At 42.9% G+C, this 22,152-nt stretch overlaps 1 protein-coding gene across 9 annotated transcripts in view; it reads left to right on the top strand.

The window, feature by feature from the left end:
• slc36a4 (solute carrier family 36 member 4) overlaps window positions 1-22,152 on the top strand; it is a 450,045-nt gene that overhangs the window by 155,544 nt on the left and 272,349 nt on the right. Inside the window, exon 11 of one of the 9 annotated variants that reach the window (XM_041199225.1) lies at window positions 18,754-18,803. The exons of the other annotated variants lie outside the window; for them this stretch is intronic. Coding sequence (XP_041055159.1) covers window positions 18,754-18,788 — 35 coding nt within the window. The 3' untranslated portion in view covers window positions 18,789-18,803. Of the gene's footprint in view, window positions 1-18,753; window positions 18,804-22,152 lie in introns of those variants that run through there. 9 annotated transcript variants of the gene reach the window in all.

Genomic DNA, 22,152 nt, shown 5'->3' with positions numbered 1-22,152 from the left:
TTGTCCTCGCTTTTCACCCCACCAGCCTCTGCATTCAAAGGATCATCCTCTGCAATTTCTGCCAACTCCAGCATGATGCCAGCACCAAACACATCTTCCGTACAACCCCCCCTGTTGACATTCCGTAGGGGCCATTCCCTCTGGGACACCCTGGTCCACTCCTCCATCACCCTCAACACCTCCCTCGGAACCTTTCCCATGCAATTGCAGAAGGTGCAACACCTGCCCCTTTACCTCCCTCCTCACCATCCAAGGGCCCAAACGCTCCTTTCAGGTGAAGCAGCGCTTCACTTGCAGCTCCTTCAATTTAGTCTACTGCATTCGCTGCTCCCAATGTGGTGGTCTCTACACTGGAGAGACTAAATGCAGACTGGGTGACCGCTTTGCAGAACACCTTCTGTCCACAAGCATGACCAAGATCTTCCTGTCACTTGCCATTTCAACACACCATCCTGCTCTCATGCCCACATGTCCGTCCTTGGCCTGCTGCAATGTTCCAGTGAAGCCCAAAGCAAAATAGAGGAACAGTGCCTCATCTTCCGAAGAGGCACTTTACAGCCTTCCGGCCTTAACATTGAGTTCAACAACTGGAGACCATGAACTCCCTCTTCCATCCTCACCCCTTTTTTCTCCCTTTTTTCAACGTTCATTTTTATTTTTTTTTTGCCCACTTATTTTTATTTTTATTTATTTTCAGTTTTATCCATTGTTTTATCCCCACCTTTATCCTATTTTCAATCTTTTTTTCCACCCCATCCCAGCCCCACTAGGGCCTTCTGTCACTTGCTCAAGATGTTCTTTTCAAAGTGCTTACCCTTGTCCTACTATTATCACATCCTGCTTTTCTATCCTTTATGCCGGCATCAGCACCTCTAGCCAGTGCCACTACCATTAACAACCCTTTGTCCTTTTGTCCATGACATCTTTGTCAATTTCTCCTTTGCCTTCTATCCAGCTTCACCTGCTCCACTCCCCCTTAAACACTATAAATTTCCTCACATTTTTAGCTCTGAAGAAGAGTCACGTGGACTCGAAATGTTAACTCTGTCTTTCCACAGATGCTGTTAGACCTGCTGAGTTTTTCCAGGATTTTCTGTTTTTGTACCAGATTTTTCAAGTTTGGCCTAAATATCTCATTTTTCCATGCAGCATTTTGTGGGGTAATTACTTCATTATTGTGGCATGATACCATTTCCCTACTTTTCAATAGCTATTATAACCAGTATATGAAAGTACTGAGGCTATTCTTTTTTTCTGGAGCAGAATATTAGTCAGGGGACCTTTATGTTCACGCAGCTGACTGAAAGCCCTGCTACCAATTACATAAACATTGAACTTATTGTTAGGAAGAGAAGCTGAAAAACAGAGTTGTGCAGTTATGAAAATTTGGCACAAAGCAAAGACTTTATCAGTGCACATCAGTTATTTCAATTCATTATGTGGTTGTAACACTTTATTGCAGTTCCTTTTCAGCAAGCTTCAAAATCGTGCCTTCATAAACTACCATTGTATATCATCTCACCAACCAGCTCCCAGTTATTTTGACATTCCCTATATGCAGAATTTTAAGTGCAAAATTATAATCATAATCGTTATGATTTGTTTCCAGGTATTAATTGCTGTAATTGATAAATTTTGTGAAATAGCTTGTGAACAAGGGAGAAGAATGGGGGGAGAACAAGCCAGAAGTATAACTGTCAAGATATCTTTTGAAAAGCCTGTGACACTGTGGAGTGGAGGGAGAGAGAATGTTCAGAAGGCTATAGGACTGCAGGAAATGGGACAAGATGCATGGTTGCAGAAAATTGCAGAGGCAGGATGAGATGAGGCCATGAAAGGACTTGTAAGTAAAAGGCTTAAAGTTTGATACTTTGAGGGACAGGTCAGCAAAGATGGGCTTTTGCTCCATGTCCTTTGATACCTAATAAATCTGTTGATCCAGATCTTGAAAATTTCAATTGACTCGGCGAGCACAGCCTATTTGGGAGAGAATTTTACATGTTCACTACACTTGGTGTGAACAACTGCTTTCTATTTTCATTCTTGAATGGTCTAACTCTAATTTTAACAGTGTGATCCTTGTTCTGGATTACCCAATTAAAGGAAATTGTTTTTCTTTATCTACCTTACCTAAATCCTTTTGCATTTCAAAGACTTCAATGTGGTAACCCCTCACCTTTCTAAATTAAAGGGAATATAAGCCAAATTAATGCAAGCTGACCTCAGTATAAGGCTTGGTATAATTCTGGTGAATCTGTGCTGTACCCCCTTCAAAGCCAATATATCCTTCCAGAGATATGGTGTCCAAAACAGGATGCAGTACTCCAGGTGGGACCTGACCAAGGGCCTGTACGATTGAATGGGAGTTGTAGGGAGGGTATTCCAGAATTTGGAGCCTTCGCAACTGAAGAAGCAGCCACCGAGGGTGGAGCATTAAAATCAGGGATGTACAAGAGGCCAGAGTTAGAGGAATGCAGATACCTCACGTGAGTTGTGGAGCTGGAGGTGATTACAGAAATCGGGCAGAACAAGGACATGGAGTCGGGGGGGAGAGACGATCTTTGAAAACAAGGATAGGAATTTTAAAATCAAGACATTGCTTGACTGGGGGCCAGTGTAGATCAGTGAGGACAGGGGTGATTGGGGAGCAAGCCTTGGTGCAAGTTGAGACATGGCAGCTTATCTTTGGTTGACTTCATAAACTACCATTGTATATCATCTCACCAACCAGCTCCCAGTTATTTTGACATTCCCTGTATGCAGAATTTTAAGTGCAAAATTATAATTGTTATGATTTGTTTCCAGGTATTAATTCTTGTAATTGATAAATTTTGTGAAATAGTTTGTGAACAAGGGAGAAGAATGGGGGGAGAACAAGCCAGAAGTATAACTGTCAAGATATCTTTTGAAAAGCCTGTGACACTGTGGAGTGGAGGGAGAGAGAATGTTCAGAAGGCTATAGGACTGCAGGAAATGGGACACCATCTTTTTTACTAACAGTCATCTTGATGTTCATTCTTGATCATGCACAACGTAAAATTATCAGAAAGCAAAGCATGATTTTCTTTAAAAAATTAAAAAAATGAAGTTCAGGATTGAGATCATCAGGTTTTAAGTTACAGCCCAAAAGGAACTTGAGAGAAGCAGATTTGTTGCTGACATACAGCAGGTTGTGGCTGGAGAAGGTAAATGTAATGTGATTATAGCCTAGCCCTGCATATTCACTGCACAAGGGTAGAATGTGGTAGGCCAGCCAGGAGTACCAATCTTGTAAAAGACCAATCTTCTCTGACTAACTTTATTGACTTCTTTGAAGTAACAGAGATGGTAGTGCAGTTGATGTTGTACATCCTGACTTTCAAAAGGCATTTGATAAAGTACCTCATAACAGGATTATTTGGAAAATAGAAACATATGATATTTAAAGGATAGTGGTAACTTTGGTACAAAATTATTTAAGGGATAGGAGGCATAGATTAGTGATGAATGGAAATTTTATGACTGGAGAGAAATATGCAGTGGTATCGCCCGGAGTCGGTATTAAAACTATTGTTTTCTTGTATATAAATGACCCAGATGTGGGCATAAAGGGGATCATTTTAGAGTTTGTAGATGATACAAAACTTATCAATGTCGTTAGTATTGAACAGGATATTAGCAGTTTTCAGGAGAACATAGAGAGACTGGTGAAATGGACAGACATATGGCAGATGCAGTTTAATGTGGATATGCGTCAAGTGATGCACTTTGGCAGAAACGCCATGGAGAGGTAGTGTAACCAAAATTTTGAGTAATGTGCAAGGGCAAAGGACGCATATTCACAAATCCCTAAAGGTGGCAAGGCAAGTTAATAACGTCGTTAACAAAGTGTACGGGATACTTGGCTTTATAAAGCGCATTGAATACAAGAGCAAGTAGGTCATGCTAAGCTTTTACAAGTCACTGTTCGAGCCTCAGTTGGGATATTTTGGACAATTCTGGGCACTTCACATCCAGGAAGGCTGCCAAGTCCTTGGAGAGGATACAAAGGATGTTTAAGAGGATAATACCAGGGATACGTTATTCAATTATGTGGCAAGGTTGGAGAAACTGGGGTTATTCTGCTTTGAAGGTAAAGGGACACGTAAAAGAAGTATTCAAAATTCTGCAGGGTCTTGATGGAGTAAGTAGGGAAGAAACTGTTTCTTCTGGCAAGTGGGTTGATAACAAGAGGCCATAATTTTAAAATAAATGGCAAAAGAATTGGTGAGGAAATGAGAAGTTGTTGTATTGAGGGTTGTTACGATATGGAATGCACTCCCTGAAAAGATTTAGGGCAAAATCATCCCAGATTTGCACTAAGTGCGGTAGCAGGCAGAAAAAAGAACGTATTACCTGCTGGCCACAGTGGCGGCTTTTCACACTGAATCGTCTCAATCCTGCCTCATTAATCAGGCATTCCTGGGAAACACACTGAATCGCTGGCCGGGTGCCCTCACATTCACCAACCCGACTGTCACAACAGGCCTTCAGTAAACCAGGTGTCATATTTAAAGGTCGCCCCTGCACAGAGCTAGCACTCTTCAAGGGATAGGAAACTGCTGCAAGGGGAGGAAATGTTCTGTCTCTAGATTTAGAGATGCAACACCTTCCTCAAGCATCTACAGTGGAGGCCTGCCACGAAGTCCTCTAGCCCTGTTCTGGGCGAAGGCAGCGAGCAAGGTCGCCAATCCAACGTGGGAGGTAGTTGCAGCAATGGTCAGTGCCTTGCAAAAGAGGACAGCTACCCAATGCTTTAAGGGGATGAATGGTCTTGCCTGTTCTGCCAGGGTAAGTCACTCTTCTCATCATTCTCAACTCTCTCACTCTCAAACCCAACACATCCACAGGGATTTCATACCTCAAGGGACAACACCACTAACTCTCACACACACCCTCACATCTCCATCAGGCTCATATCCTCATGGAAATGGCTCCACTCACCACACAAAAATTTTACGCAGTGCCCTGCTCGCTCACACTATCTGTTTTCATACAGGAGAAGTGGTTCACAACAGTAGGGAGAGGTCCCAGACTGGTGCTGGAGTGGCCCACATCATGCCCCTTACTCACTTTGAGGAGCGTGCCATTGCTCTGACTGGTGAGGACGAGGACATGTGGCAATGGTGAAGTCGACGGCGAACACCCTTGTGAGGATCCTGCACCACATCACCCCTTTCTCAAACTGTGGGTGCTTGCTTTCTCTCCTGCTTTGGACTCTGCTGCCATGCACTAAGTATCTCCACTTTGGTTCACAGAGAACTCTGCCAAGCAACCGACACCCTCAGTCAGCCAGGCATCTGTGAGGTCCAAGTCAGATGATGAGCCTCTGGATTCAGCCTTCCAACTCATCCTGGAGAGTCAGCAGAAGATGAGGGAACATCACATGGAACTGTTGGAAGCCCTCAACAGAGTGGCACGTGAGTCGGAGGAGTGTGCCCACTTGTTCTCTGATGAAGTGGTGCCTAAAAGTGTGCGCATGGAGGCCTCTATGGGGAGGATGGAGACCCTGGTCCAGCAGAATGTGGAGATGTGTGCAGCCCTGCACTCTATCGTGGTAGCCATGGATGGTTTCCTGTATCGGAAATGTGAGAGGGAAACAGGGCACCTCGCTGTCCCTCCAGGTGCTCCTTCCCCTCGAGGAGTCAGGCCGGGGCCCATGGGCACCCAAAGGGCGGAGGAGTGGCAGCTGGACACCCCTGGGTCACCCACTCAGGAATCTCAGAGGCTGTCCTTTCCCTCTGAGCCCCCTTTGCCTGTGACCCCTCAATCTCATCCTCTGTCACTACAGAGGGAGCAGCTGGCCCACAGGAGGACAACTAAAATAAGCTGAGGGGCTCAAAGCCTCAGCTTTCCAGAGGACGCATACTGAAGTCATAGGAGGCAATGGGGACAGCCATTGTACTGGCCATTTCCACCCCTGCTGCGGATGTCAGGGCAGCACCTAGACATTGGACCTAGAAAAGTTAAGAAATTCTGATCACAAGTGGTTACACTGGTGAACAGATTTTGTCAATTTACAATCTGAAAATATATTTACTTTCACTGAATAATGTATAATGGTGTCTTTCTGTTTATTGACAAACTTCGTAAGTCCTCTTACTGCATCCCCCCTGCTAGCAGTTCAGCTGCACACAGCTGGCCCATGAATGATTCTAGAGGAAGAAATGTATGTGTGGCAGTGCTGTGCAAACACACTCCCACATTCGCGGGTCCTTTCCCCATCACACTCATCTCAATGTCCTGAACATTTTCAATTCTGCCTGCTGGGGATCACTTTCTGTTGTCCATCTGAGCTAACCCGCATCTCCACCCATCCACTGATCGCACTCCCATGCAGCACCTGTGCCCGTTTAACATGTGTCTCCTTTCACTTTCAGATTTAGAAGCATGGTGCTGGCAAAATTTGTCTCCAGCTTCTCTGTCCTTTCCTCTCCCCCAGTCACCCTGTCCTTTACCCCATCACTGCTGACACCAACCCCAGCATCGCCTCCCACCTCCCCATGGTCACCCATCAGTCAGAATACTTTAGTTTTGGGGATGTCCAGGTGAATGTTCATGTTCCTTACCTGCCCGAGAATCCGATGCCCATCTACACTGACTTCCTTGACTACCTCCTTCCCACCTCCAGGATCTGCGTCTGCCTCTGAGGGCCCACCAACCACCCTTGCCGTTCCTTCCACCATTAATGTCACACCCTCACCCTCCCACCGTACTGTCTCACTCTGCCCTCATTCATTCTCACCATTCCCTCCTACCCCGCCCACCTTCATTTTGCATCCCAAGAGGCAGTCATCAACTCCATAGACCCATCCCTTGCGCATTCACCCGGGCATTCTCCACCCCTTACTCCTTCCTCCTCCGGGACTCCTTCCCCACCTCTCCACAGACTCTGCCATTCCCTCCCTGCAGACTCCTCTGCCCACCCCCCCACCTGGACTCCTCCTCGTCCTGTCTCTCCTCTCCACCCCCCCACCCACCACCCACCCCCAGGAATCCTCCTTTCACCCCCCACGCCTCCCCCAGGAACCCTCCTTCCCACCCCCCTGCCTCCCGGGAATCCTCTTTTCACCACCCCGCCAGGAGTCATCCTCCATCCCCGCCCCCCAGGAATCCTTCTCTCTCCCCCCCACCTCCCTTCTCCAGGAATCCTCCTTCACCGTCACCCTGCAGCCCCCTCCCTCCAGGAATCTACTTTCCCACCACCAGGAACCCTCGTTCCCACCACCACCCAACCCCAGGAACCCTCGTTCCCACCACCACCCTTCCCGCAAACACTCCTTTTTCCCCCCCAACCACCAATCCGCAAATCCTCCTCCTCTCCTCCCTCCATCCGCACCCCCACCCCCCACCTCCACTGTGGAGTCCCCTTCTCCCCCCGCCCCCAATGTCCCTAGATTCATTAAAAATTTTCATTAATCAATCGTACATGTGTTTGAAGAAAGCTAATTTGCAGGGCCATTGGGAGAAAGCTGGGTTGTGGGACTATTCTGGACACACATCTAAAGACCCATCACAGGCACAATGTGCTGTTCCGCCCCCCTCTGTGCTTAAGATTGTGTGATTCAATTTCTTCTATGTAATTATAAAATATGTTTACTAACTGAATATCATGTGGTTGATTTGAATTTGAACACTAATCCCCATGATTCATGTAATATGCACCTTCCAAAGGGTGCCAAGATTTGATTTCAAGGCCAAGATCAATTTACTTAGTATAATTACACTGCTTCGGTATGGTGCTCCTCTCAAGCTTGTGGTTTTTAATTGGCCTCTTGGTGCTTGGTGTTTGAGGATGTTCCTCTTACATGCTTCAAGGGAAGGAGCAAGCCTTTAAACTTCCAGCCATGAGCAACCTAAGTACACTTGCATTTATCCCAGAGCTGTCGTACTGTGGTCTCTGCATTTGTTCCTATTAGCACTCCAAAAGGAAGTTTATCTAAACATTAAGTTTCCTTATTCTTTTTCAGATGCTGGTGAGCCTGACTTTTATTTTCAGATTTCTAATTTTATCTCAGTTTTTTAGCCTTATTGTATATAACAGAATAGAGTTTTTTCACTTAGGATTCCAACAGAGGTTATGCATTCAATCAGAAATTTGAATCTGCTTTTTCTCCTTTTGGTTTCAGTGACTACAGTTGCTTCTTTGAGCGGTTTCATTGTCTTACTTTTACGGAGACTTGACTGCCCTATCTCTATTTGTAGGACAGTATAACCTGGATGGTAACAATGAAACTGTACTTGTATCCTGCATATCTCCCTTATACTTTTCATACATATTTTGTCAATTTTTCTAACGCTGGTCCTAGATAACACTGAGATGAGGCATGGTTTTAATCATTAAGCTTTTTTACATTGTAGTAAAATGTTTAGAGGTGTGGTTGTGATTAGATTCATTTAGTTCAATTAATGTGTTATCTCCAAGTAATAGCATGAAAATAATGTGCACTGTATTCTCTCCCACTTTAGCAGGGCAACTTGCTCAAGTTAAACAGAATAACTCCTGTGTATCCTGTTCCATAACCTAGGTCAACATCTCTGTTCCTACAGTTTAGGCCTTTAAACATCCTTTGACTGACCTTTTTAGTGTGTTTCTTATCAAAACCTGACTCCAGTTTTTGGATCTTAGTAAAACTAATCCTTTCCTCAAAATTGAATCTATCAAACTAACTTTGCAATGACCGTTGCTGAGTTCAAATTAATAGATTGGTGCAACAGCAATGTTTGTGCGCAATTGCTGGAATATCAACTCAACTTTCATTGGCATGGAACTTGGTCCAGTTGCTCTGAACTGTAATATACCTGAATGTTGTCCTGTGAACCCTTCAGAGTGATATTTAGCTCAATAGTAGAACTTCTAACATAGGTTATACCAAGATCTGTTGATTTCACTGATTAGGGCAGGCTCTTCAAATTGCGTACATTTTCTTGGACGTGCCTTAAAATTTTATAAAGCACAAAATATTAAATTTACTAAGAAACTGTCTAGTGTATGCCAACAAAACTTAGTGCTTATTTTTGATGATAAATCAGTTTATGCTTTATGATAAAACTGCACCAGGTTACCACTTTTAAATACATAAAGGAATACTTTTTAATGGAAAGAAAAAATTATCACTTTTTCAAATGTCCTTGATTGTGCTGCCTCATGGAAGATTTTACATTCGTGAATTGATTTGATCAGAAACTTGAGCTATAATTTGGCCAGTGCAATTTTGAGCACATTTTGGATGCAATTTCCTGCATGTGCATGCAAAGTGGAAACTCCACCCTATGATTCATGCTTTAAAATGTTTCGCTTGCGCTTACATACAAACAAATTAATTGAATCCAATTCACTTTTAAACTTCATAAGAAAGGAGGTATTGGGTCTAATATGTGAACTTCTATCGCACAAGAGCACATTTTTACTTGTTGTTCTGCCGGTAGTAATTTTGAGTTGTTAAACATTAATCAGACAAATTCCAAACATCTTTGCTGAAGCGATGGAGGTAGATTTAAAAGGATATTTTGGTAAAGTGGCTTGATAACATGATACACTGCATAAAGTAGTTTTCTTAGTATTATACAAGAAAGATAAACAAAGAAGAGTGCAAGGGTGTACTTCATGATACAGCAGCATTTCAATAACCAGTTAACTTTTTTCCAACGATTGTCAGCAATATTTACATTTTGTTTAAGTTTCATGGAAATTACAACAACGTATGAGCCTGTCTACAAATGATGATATTCCTTAAACTCCTTTTGGAATTGAACTGTCATGTTACAAAATTGAAAAATGAAGCCCATCTTGAAGGAGAATCTTATTTCTTCATCAGTTTGAATAGTTCTTTCTGCTTCATTGTGTACCCGAGGAAAATAGATGAGACAATCTTGACAGCCATTTTGAGGTTGCATTTTTTTAAATTCGATTTTGCTTGTGTAGTTGTCATGGCAAGAAAGGCTGAACAGATAAGGGCCCAATTTTCCAAGATTTTGTGCCACCAGCAGGGCTTTGTATTGAACATTGTGCATTATGTTTGTGTCCATGGTGCTCATTTTCCACATGATTTGAATAAATATTTGTAACAGTTGAAGGAAAATTGTGAAACAACTGTTGCTTTGCAGGTAGTAACTTGATCTCCTGGGAGTATGGAGCTAGATCTTACAATATTTGCGTCGCTACATGCTGTGCTAAGGAGGCTGTCATTTTCTGGTCCAAAGACAGCAAAAAAGTTGCATGCTGGGGCACCATTAGCCCAGAACACACAAGATTTTTTTTATTCCATGGGATTGAGTGTTGTTGACAAGGCCAACATTGTTCCCATCCCTGATTACACTTGAGAAGGAGGTGGTGAGCTGCCTTCTTCAACCGCTGCAGTCCTTGGTACTGTCCAGGAATTTGATCTGGTGACAGTGAAGGAATGGGAATATATTTCCAAGTCAGGATGGTATGTATCTTGGAGGGGAATTTGTAGGTGGTGGCATTCCCATGCCCTTCTTCTAGGAGGTCACAGGTTTAGAAAGAGCTGTTGAAGGAGCCTTGGTGAGTTACTGCTGCCACTGTGCATTGGTGGAGGGTGTGAATGTTTAATTAGGTGGATAGGGTGCCAATCAAGTGGACCGCTTTATCTTGGATGGTGTCAAGCTTCTTGTGTTGTTGGAGCTGCACACACCCAGGCAAGTGGAGCGTATTGCATCACGCTCCTGAGTTGTGCCTTGTGGTGACAGATGGTGGACAGGTTTTGCGGAGTCAGTAGGTGAATTAGTTACCTCAGAATTCCCAGGTACTCTGAACTGCACTTGTAGCTACAGTATTTATGTGGCTAGACAGTTTAACTTGTGCTCAACCCTCAAGATGTTGATAATTGGGGATCCAGCAATGGTAATATCAAGAGGAAATCGTTAGATTCTCTCTTTTAGACGATGGGGAGTAAAGATATTGGGAGATAAACACTTTACTTTTTAAGAAGCAACATGAAATATGGAAACTGTATCTTCTGTAATAATCCTAGACCAGACCCCCAAGTTGTTGGTAAGATCCTGTTAGGGACCTATAACGTTTTGTTTAAAGGAGAAAAAGTTTGAGATTCAAGACACCTGTTCAGTGAATAAAGCCATAAGATTCCACAGGATTTGAACAAACAAAAATAAACTTTACAAGGTTAGAAATGTAAAACAATTTACAATGGCTATCTTATATTCTGGCATTCAGGGTAAATATGAGGTGCATGTGAATTAACAAGTAAACTGTGGTCAAACACCACACTGCACACTAAATGGCATATAAAACCAAGAGTAAGTCCACAGATTTCTCAACAACCCACCCAGACATCAGTAAAAATGGAGTCAATCTTGTTGAAACTCTGTCTCTGTCACGAGGAATTCCACCCTTCACCTTGAAGATCTAACCTTGGAATTCTCTCTACAAGTTGCTCCAACTTGGATGTCATCAACGATGGCCCACTTCGCAGGGTTTCAATCTTATTTCCCGAGATTCTGTTCCCCTAGATCCCTGCATATGCACTCAAGCACCAACTCAAAAGCACAGCTTCAGCTCTTCGGCTGTGCCAAGCAAAACACAACTGCTCCAAAGGAGTACCTTTGCCTCAATGGTGCACAACATGGAGTCACCAGCCTTTTGCTGCCTTCTTAGATCTTCAGGGCTTCTCCTGAGACCCCTTCAATTACCTGGACTTCCACTGAGCTGTCTTCAGTTACCATGGCTTCCCCCTCTGCCCTCTTCCATTCAAGTCTGCTAACCACAGCCCATTTCCTACTTTTTAACTCAACTGCAAGCTCTTCCTGTCCCTGTCTGGGGCCCTTCCTTTTGGATGCCTACTTGTCTGCACTCCCTTTGGGACCTCTCCCTGTCCCATCTCCCCTTCTCCTGCCCGGGACACTTTTTCTGATTAAAACTGATGAACTGACTGCCTCAGAACTGCTGTTTACTGGCCCTTGAACTGATCTGGTGATCCAGCAAAGCATTCCAAGAGGATCCCACCCTTGTTATTATGCAGGAACATCCTGTATTTCAAATGTTGCAATCTCCACAGCTTACAGGGGGACACAGAAAAATTGATTTCATAGCTCGTCACAAAATGGACTGCAGAAAGTCAGTTGATTTTGTGATTTTTGCACAGACATATCTCTGGGAAGTCACTTAAGATGTAAATGATCTTGCCAGGTGCTGATTGATTACTCCTCACCATTTCAATGGCAGAGAAGCAAAACAAAAATAGCTGCTGGACCTGTCGGCTCCATGAAAATGGAATGTCAAATAAAGATATTCAGTGAGGATGATCATAGCTAGAATGTTTCTAGGTATCAACATATTCCCCATTGTGTGTCATTTACATCCGCTTCAACCCATTGTGTGGACAACGCAATACTTCCAACCTCCATTTGCCTTCAGGGAACCAAGAGAGAATCCTTCAGGCCTGCAGCATCTTAAGGACTGTATAAAGAAGTGACCTGTTTTTATTTTACCCTTCTAGTATCCTGCATGTTACATCTTTAGAAATCATCTTTTCTTGTCTGTGTGTTTGAGGAATGGGTGTTTGTTGCATTTACGTTTCGGGTGTTGTGAGAATAAATCTTTATCCTTTCTTTTGATTTAAGCATAAAAGCCTATTTTGTGTCTGCTTTTTAAGACACAGCACTTAAGGGATTTGAAGACTCCTCCTTTTAAAGTACTTCCTGTTGCCATCAGCCGAGAGGTGAGAAAAATGAAGGAAATTATCCCACATCTCTCCCCGTCCAAAATAGTGTGGCATGAATGTTATTTGCCACTTTTCAGCCCAAGCTTCAATGTTGTCCAGGTCTTGCTGTATATGGACACAGACTGCTTCAGTGTTTGAGGAGTTATGAATGGCACTGAACATTGTGCTATCATCAGTGAACATACCCACTTCTGACCTTATGATGGAGGGAAGTTCCTGATGAAGCAGCTGAAGATGGTTGGCCCTTGGACACGACCCCTGAAGGACTCCTGCAGCGACGACCTGAGACTGAGATGATTGACTTCCAATGACCACAACCATCATCTTGTGTTCTAGGTATAACCCACCTGTTTCCAGCTGACTTCAATTTTGCCAAAACTCCTTGATGCCAACTTGGTTAAATGCTGCCATGATATCAAGGGCCGTCACTCTCACCTCACCTCACCTCGTGAGTGCAGCTCATGTTTGCATCAAGGCTGCATGAAGTCATGAACTGAGTGATCGTGGCGGAACCCAAACTGAGCATCAGTGAGTAGGTTATTGCTATGTAAGTGCTATTTGATAGCACGGTCAACAACCCCTTGCTGATGATCGACAGGAGAATAATGGGGCAGTAATTGGTTGGATTAGATTTGTCCAATTGTTTTTTTGGACTGGGTACATCTGGGCAATTTGTTGGGTAGATGCCAGTGTTGTAGCTGTACTGGAACAGCTTGGTTAGGAGTGTGGCTGGTTCTGGAGCACAGGTCTTCAGTATTATTGTCAAGATGTTATTGGGGCCCATAGCCTTTGCAGTATCCAGTTCTTTCTTGATATCACATGGAGTGAATCAAATTAGGTGAGGCCTGACATCTGAGATGCTGGGACCTCAGGAGATGGACCATCTACTTGGCACTTGTGGCTGAAGATGATTGCAAAGACTTCAACCTTGTCTTTTGCACTGATGTGCTTGGCTCCCCTATCAATGAGGATGGGGATATTTGTGGAACCTCCTCCTCTTGTTAGCTGTTTGATTGCCCACCACCATTCACAACTGGATGTGGCATTAATGCAGAGTTTTGATCTGATACATTCGTTGTAGTATAGTTTTGCCTAACACTTGCTTCTTCCACTTTATGGTATGTGCTGTAGCTTCACCAGGTTACTACCTCATTTTCAGGTATGCCTGGTGCTACCCCTGCATGCCCCCCTGTATTCTTCATTGAACCAGGCTTGATCCTTTGGTTTCTTGGTAGCAATAGAGTGAGGATATGCCGGGCCATGAGGTTACAGATTATGGTTAAATATAATTCTGCTGCTGTTGATGGCTCACAGAACTTCATGGATGCTCAGTTCTGAGCAGCTAAATCTATTCTGAATCTATCCCATTTAACATGGTCATAGTGCCACCCAACATGATGGAGAGTGTTCGCAATTGTGATCAACTGTGCAGTGGTCACTCTCACCTATGCTTTCATGGACAGATGCATCTAGTGACAGGTAGATTGGTGAGGAAAAGGTACAGTAGGTTTTTTCCTCTTATTGGTCCCCTCAACAACTGCCACAGGCCCATTCTGGCAGATATCTCCTTCAGGACTCAGCCAGTTCAATCAGTGGTGGTGCTACTGAGCTAGCCTTAGTGACAGACATTGAAGTGCCCCACTGAGTACATTCTATGCCCTTACCACCCTCAGTGCTTCTTCCAAGTGGTATTCTACATGGAGGAGTACAGATGCATCAGCTGAGGGTGGCCATGGTAATTGGTAGGAGGTTCCTTGCTCATATTTGACCTGATGTCATGAGCCTTCATGGAGCTCAGAGTCAACATTGAGGACTCCCAGGGACACTCCTTCCTGACTGTATACCACTGTGCCGCTGCTGCCTGTGTTGTGTCTGTCCTGCCAGTGAGCCGGGACATAATCAGGGATGGTAATAGTGGTGTCTGTGGCATTAGCTGTCAGGTATGATTCTGAGAGTATGACTATGTCAGGCAGTTGCTTGAGTTGTCTGTGGGACAGCTCTCCCTATTTTGGCACAAACCCCCAGATGTTATTAAGGAGGACTTTGCAGGGTCAACAGGGCTGGGTGTGGTGGTGTCATTTCTGGTGGTTATATTGATGCCAGGTGGTCCATCTAATTGTATTGCTTTTTGACTTTTCTGTTACGGTTTGGTACAACTGAGTGGCTTGCTAGGCCATTTCAGAAGGCATTTAAATAGTCAACCACATTGCTATGGGTCTGAAGACACATGTAGGATGGACCAGGTAAGGATGGCAGATTTCTTCCCCTAAAGAACATTATTGAACTAGAGGTGTTTTTGTGACAATCAATAATAGTTTCATGGCACCATTACTGAGACTAGCTTTCAATTCTGGATTTTTATTTAATTAATTGAGTTTAAATTCTTCTAGCTCCTGTCATTGGATCTGAAGAAATGTACCCAGAGCACTAGCCTGGGCCTCTGGCTTGCTGGTCTAGTGACATTAGTACGATGACACTGTCCCCCCACATGGCGCTATTACTTGAGGCATGCAGGATCAGACTTGTCTTTGTGCCTCTTCTTCCTTATAAATGTAATCATAGAAATGTGCAATCTGCTAAAGGCTGAGCTGCAGATGGCTTCAAGGCCTGCCAGTGCATTTCTTGTTGTTGAGGCATTGGCTTCTCAAATGGGCTTATACCCTCTCTGCTAATCTGACGTCCATTCCTGCATCTGGGTCACTGATGATGAAAATCAGTTCAGTTTCTAAAAGGACAGGAGACAGCAATTGGATTGAGGCACAGAGTTTGAATTAAATCAGAATACCTTTCCCTGAAAACCTAAGTAACAACCAGTTTAAAATAAAAAGAACCAAATAAATTACTGAGGAATTACCTGACCATTAAACACTCATTTTACTCCTTGAACTTTTGCACAAAACAGTCAGACCATCCAATTTATATGGGTGAGTAATGGAAACAGTACTAAACTGGAGGTACTTGGAAAATAGGATCCACAATTGTAATTTTGACCTCATTCATATGCACCTATTAAGAAACTGACAAGCTATTCTTGAATCATTACAACAATTTGTACAAAATCAGGTTATTTATTAAGTGCGAACAGCCTCCATCCAATTTGCCAATTGATATTACCTGAACATTTGTTATTACTGATTGGAAAATTTGTCATGGGATGCTTAAATTGAGGGGTCAGGAAACACAAAGAAAATACCGCAAGCTGAAATACCTCTACATTTTCTGCCCATCCTCCTAATATGCTCTCTGCATTGATGACCACCTTAAGAGGCTTTAACAAACACTCACTTTCTAAATAATCAAGCTGTCTGAAATCCTCTATTGTCAAAAATCTTGTGTTTCTTTGTATGATACAATGACAGTGAAAAATTCTTATATTTACATTGTGTATCATAGGGAAGCATCTGTTGTTTATAACAGCATTATAAATGTTGCAATACAATTATTTTGCTCTTCTAAAAATTTTAATGTACTTTTTAATCATACCAGTAGTTAAATTCCTGATGCTTCCCTTTTTAGCTAGTTTCTATTTGTCTTCAGAAATAACTACGTTTAACAAACACTTTAATGGGCATATTTTCATCTAGTCATGTATACGAATGCAAAAGTTAGTGCAAATAGAAAACAAGTTTTTTTTTGCTTTTATACTTATGCTGATTTTTTCATTTACTTTAGGAGCTGGAGGAAAATATATGACTATTAGAAAGTCATCAGTTCATTAGCCATTAGCTAATTTCACTCCCTTGGTCATAACACAGAAGAAGTTGATTAAAAGAAGCTCCAAATTAAGTTTTTTATCTTTCCTCCAGATGTTTAGTTTAATTGCATACTGTCTGAGAAATTGTACATTTTTAATTAAATATTACCAGCTAAATTCATCTGTCATTGCTTTGTTCCCACTTTGGGACTTGCCTATATAAATACAGTCATTACCCATGACATTTCTTATCTTTACTCAATATTCAGAGTATTTGTGGACATATCAGTTGGAACTAAATGCCAGCCTTTCAAGCGTACACTACACTGAAAACTATTGTATGAGCTATCAGACAAAACCACATATTCAAACAGACAACTTTGTCTTTTTTTTATTCTATTTTTCACTTTTGAAAGATGTAGGGATTGAGCTGGAGGATAGTAATAAGTTGAAAGAGGTCAACAATCGTTGGGTTGAAAAGAGAAACTTGGAGGGTGAAGAGATGAGAAGGGAGGGGATCAAAGCAGTGGATGGGTTTTATGGAAAAGATGAGCTTAGCAATGTTAAAGGGGATGTAATAATCAGAATAGAACAAGGTTATCTTGGAACCTTTTTGCCTCTTATCAAAATAAATGTCTTGGATACAGAAGCCAGTTATAAACTTATTATGTTTGCAGTGTACATTAAAGTAGGAACAGCAGTACTAACCAAGGATGCAGTTTACATTTTTCAGGAGCATTGATATCAGTTCTAAAACTGAACAAACACAGACAATTTAATTTTTATTAGTGTAAGATAGTATCAAGTGACAAGGTTGAATGGAATAGGTGTAACACATACAGACTTAGTAAGGTAAATGTAACAGTAGAATAATTTTCAATAATGAGACGATGTGGAAAAGCAGTTAATAAAGCAAATGTTTGTGCAGACCCATAACATTGGAGCATACGTTTATACTTGGAGTACTGTGTACTGTACTGTTTTAATTATCATGCTTCAAAAGGCACACACATTTGCTGATAAGAACATAATGAGCTGAATGGCCTCTTTCTGTAAGTGTTTCTATGTTTTTATATGTCGCAAAGGATGCATTGCGGAGCTGTAAGGAGAAAGATTAGGAAGCAAGATGAACAATGGTTAGCTGTTTATAACTTAGGAGGAAGAAGAAAATGAGGATTCACATTGAGAATATTACCTCAAGATAAGTCAATTTTGGAGCAATACCATTTGATTTAGTAAGCAAATGAATAATTTTAATGGTTCTGACAAAAATGTCTTACCAATTTAACAAGCAGCAATGAATCTTCTGGAATTTTCTCTGCATCTCCCTCAGTAATCCAAATAAAGTTCTTCCCGTATCTCCCGTGTGAACTGCCTATGCAGCACTCAAAATAATTTGGTTAGCCTGATACCCTAAGTTTTCCTAAACCAATCCTGCTGTTCCACCTGCAATTGCCAGTGATTGTTTATCTGCTGTGCAGAACATTGCCCCATTAAGCTCCATTCATTCCATGGACTTTAAGCTATAGCAAAAATATTGGACTGCCTTCAGCGTAAGGGGATAGGCAAAAAATGCTGGCTTTGTCAGCGACACACCCATGAAACAATAAAAAAAATCCAATCAATTTGTTGACTGTGATGAAGAGATTATCGAACCAACTAAATTTGGAGATCACTCTGGTTGATTTTCCAGGCCTCCCTTCAAGCACGTCAATCTGACTTAATCAAACAGTGTCAACATGGTTTTATGGAAGGAACTCATGTTTGACAAATTTATTCCAGGTCTTTAAGGATGTAACAAACAGGATGGGTAAAGAGGAAACAGTAAATGCAGTGTTTTCCAAAGGACATTTGATAAGGTGTCACATAAAAGGTTACTAAATAAGATGAAAGATCATGAATAGAGGATTGGCTAACTAACAGGAAAGAGAGAGTTGGGATAAATGGGTCATTTTTAGGTTGGCAAACTATAACTAGTAGGGTGCCATCGGGATCAGTGCTAGGGCCTCAAATATTTACAATCTGTATTAATGACCTGGATGAAATTATAGCCAAATTTGTTGATGATATAAAGATATGTAGGAAAGTAAATTATAAGGGGGACACCAGGACCAGGTTTTCATGCTTACATCCGTATCAGAATGGAGGAGGGTGGGATTTAAAATAGATGGGTGGGACCTGATTCCAGGTTTCCCACCCCCATTCACATTAGGTGGGATTTTTAAAGTGTTGGGTAAGGGTGTGGATAGCGAGGCCACATGTAGCAATCCAACCCCATTACAGTGGTGGGCATTTTAGACCCCCCTCATTATTTTCATGGGTTCGGACCTATTTTTCTAGGTGGAAAGTTTCATGGTACCTCAGAGGAGTTGTGAACCATGGGGGAAGAAGCCTAGTCTGGAGTGGGGAACCTTTTGATGGGTAAGTTCAAAAGGCATTGACAGCTTCATATTCATAATGTAATTGTGTATGATAAGTTAAATATGTTCTTAATGCCGTGTTTAATGATAAGGCTTTGCTTGGAAAAGGTAAGTGACCATTAAATTGACCAGCGTTGTGAAAGTGTTCAGATGCAGTAGGGGACTTTCTCTGGAGGGTAATGTGCTCTTCTGCATTCAACAATATTGAGATTCAGGTTTTAATGTGTCAGTTTTCCCCTGTGATTTAATATTTTCTTTGATTGATAGCCCAGCCATGTGTTCAGCCTTTGGAGTAGTGGAACAGATGGCCATCTGCTCTACTATTTCAAAGGTTTAGTTCATTCAGCTGTGCAGTGGAATCTCATTATGATTGGCTGAGCTGCAAATCCTGCTAATTTTTCCAACTCAGCAAGTGTTGTTGACACAACTGTCAAGGAGACTGGGAGCTATGTTTTGAATTACAGTTTTAAGAGCATCTAATAGATTATGAGCTGGATTTTATGTTCACAAATTGGCGCTGGCCACATGTGTGAACATAAAAGAGGGCTTGATGACATTGTGCTGGCAATATAGTATCATCATGCTGGTTTCCAAAGTTACAGAATGTGAGCAAATGCGGAAATCGGTAGCTCACCTGCCATTTTGAAAGTACTAATTGATAAGCTATTACGCTGGTTAACAATCCAAACGTCTTCAAGTTTTTGTTTTCCACTGCATTTTTTTGGGCATTGGATGTGAAAAGATTTGCGAGTGTTTTACGGCAGCTATGACAAGGCTGTACAATGGTGGAAGAAAAGGCTTGCCACAGTTACCATATTTGAGTGATTCAAGGGAATTTGCTGGTGAAGGCGGCAGCATCTGTATGTTTCTTTATTGTCATTTTTATGTTTTTTGAGCCTTCGATAAAAAGTTTTGACTGCTTCTGAGGGCAAGGGGCATGAGGGGTATAGAGGGGCGATAACAATATGTAAGGGACAGGGTTGGGTTGGGAGTGAGATGAGTGAGTGTTAGGGTGCCTACACTCTTGTTCAGAACTGGGCCAATGTCCCAGTGAACAGGGCCTCCAATCTGTCTACTTTGGCATCCGTCTGCCTTGGGCCTACTATGGGCCAGGCAGAAGGTGGATAGTACAAGTTCCTTTTTTCAATGCTCACGCTCACCATTTCCCTCTCCTGAACTCTCGCTGTGACTGAGGACTCTGGAATTGAGTAGTGAGGCAGGAGGAGCAGCTTCGGGTCTTTTAAAAAAACTTGGATTATAATAGCCCCAGCTTGGCACTTTTGCACCATTGGGACTTGTGCTCTGGCATCAGATTGGTTCTGGATCTGTATCTTGAACAGGAATGTGGGTCAGCAGAGGGAGAGGTGAGAGGGTGAGTCAGGGAGTGGGAGGTTTGTGGGGGTGACGATGGGTCGAACACGGGGAGAGGCCGCATTCGAAGGATCAGGCATGGAAGAGGCTGTAAGTTTGAGGGTTGTGGGCGAGGAGGGGCCGTAAGCCAGAAGGTTGGGCACAGGGAAAGACCACAAGTCGGAGGGTTGGGGAAGGGAAGGGACTGCAAGTTGGAGGGTCGGGCACGGGGAGAGGTGAGAAGTTGGGCAGTTAGAGAGCAGGAAAGGCCGCTTCAAAATGACGCCAATTGTGTTACACGGGAAATGACATTAAAAGAAATCTCACAACGCTTAACAAGATTATAGGCCCCATTAACTTTCTGATGTTAAAGTGAAATGGGGACCTGTTGTACTCATTGGAGTTTAGAGGAATGAGAGGTGATCTTATTGAAACATTTAAGATTCCGAGGGGTCTTGACAGGGTAGATGCTGAGGGGATGTTTTGCCTCATGAGGAAATCTAGAACAGGGGGCACAGTTTAAAAATAAAGGTCTCCTATTTAAGATGAAGATGAGGAAGAATTTATTTTCTCATATGATCTTTTATCCTTGGACTTCCCTATACAAGAGAGCAGAGGAGGCTGGATCATTAAATATATTCAAGGCTGAGTTAGATAGATTTTTGATCTACAAGAGAGTCAAAGGGCAGACAGGACAGTGGAGTTAAACACAATCAGTTCAGCCAGGAACATACTGAATGGTGGAGCAGGCTCGAGGGATCAAATGACCTATTCCTGCTCCTATTTCTTACGTTCCCCCTCACCAAGTCCTTAAGAATTGCTGGTCTATTCTGAGCCAACATGCTGCCAGGGACCATCATGCTGCAGCTTATTGTCCATCTCACCAGCTGCTCCGAGTCTTTCTCTGCCCTTTCTCTGCCCTTTCTGTTGTCTTGAACTCTGCTGGCCTTAAAAATACTGTTGTTTAAAACAGGAGGGGAATAATTTTAGGAAGATTATTTAGAAAGATTCTGACATCCTTGTCAGAATATCCTACAGTTGCTTGGTGACATCCTTGACGCTAGCACTGGGAAGATAAAATACTATCCTGTAATCATGTCTGTGGCCACAGGAATACCTGTCTGTTTCCCTAACTATTGAATCCCCTATCACTAATTGCTGTACCACTCTTCTTTCCACCTGCCCTCTCAGTGTAGCTGATCCAACCATGATGCTGTGGATTTGACTCTATCTGCACTCCCACAGGAACCATACCAGTTGGAGAGTGAGGTGCATCATGGGATCCTGGCCTGCCTGCCTAGTCCTTCGTGTCCTTCTGGCCGTCACCAATCCCCCTGCTGCACCTTGTTACAGGGTGACCACCTTCAGAAATGTGCTATCGACAAATTTCCCAGCCCCATGAATATCCTTGTAATGGCTCAAGTCACTGCTAAAGCTCTGAAACCTGGAACTCAAGTTGCTCTGGCTGATGACACATACTGCACATGTGGGCATCCAAGATTTCCCACATGGCACAGGATGTGCATCCAACAGGGCTCAGGTTCCCTTCCATGCCTTTACTTTCTAGACTATTATCTAGAAACACTTAGCAACTACTCACCGGTCAACTCCTTCCCTGACAAGGATGTCAGCATAGCTGTTCTGCAGATGTTGCTCTTGTGGCAGGAAATTTCACAGGAGACTCTCTCCGCCCCCTCCCCCCTCCCGCACCCCAACACCTTGGTCGCTGTGCTCATTCTCCAGTCAGGTCTGCTGCACACTGCTGTGGGGGTGGGGGGCTGTGGCTTCTTTATCTACTTTTTATTTAAACTTCTGAAAAGGTTGCTGAGAGGGTGCCTCCATATTTACCCTCTACTGCAGCCTGCTGCACCTTTCAAGCTGGAAGGCCACTGATTGGCCTTTTAGCTTCAAGAGCCCACTGTTGCCTTTAATTGCACAGGAACCTGTCTCCATGCCAATTAAGGGGGCA

Source organism: Carcharodon carcharias, chromosome 11 (genome assembly GCF_017639515.1).
Source record: "Carcharodon carcharias isolate sCarCar2 chromosome 11, sCarCar2.pri, whole genome shotgun sequence".
NCBI classification, from domain to species: domain Eukaryota; kingdom Metazoa; phylum Chordata; class Chondrichthyes; order Lamniformes; family Lamnidae; genus Carcharodon; species Carcharodon carcharias.
The sequence above is the reverse complement of the archived record's forward strand: the minus strand, read 5'-3'. Positions and strand labels throughout refer to the sequence as shown.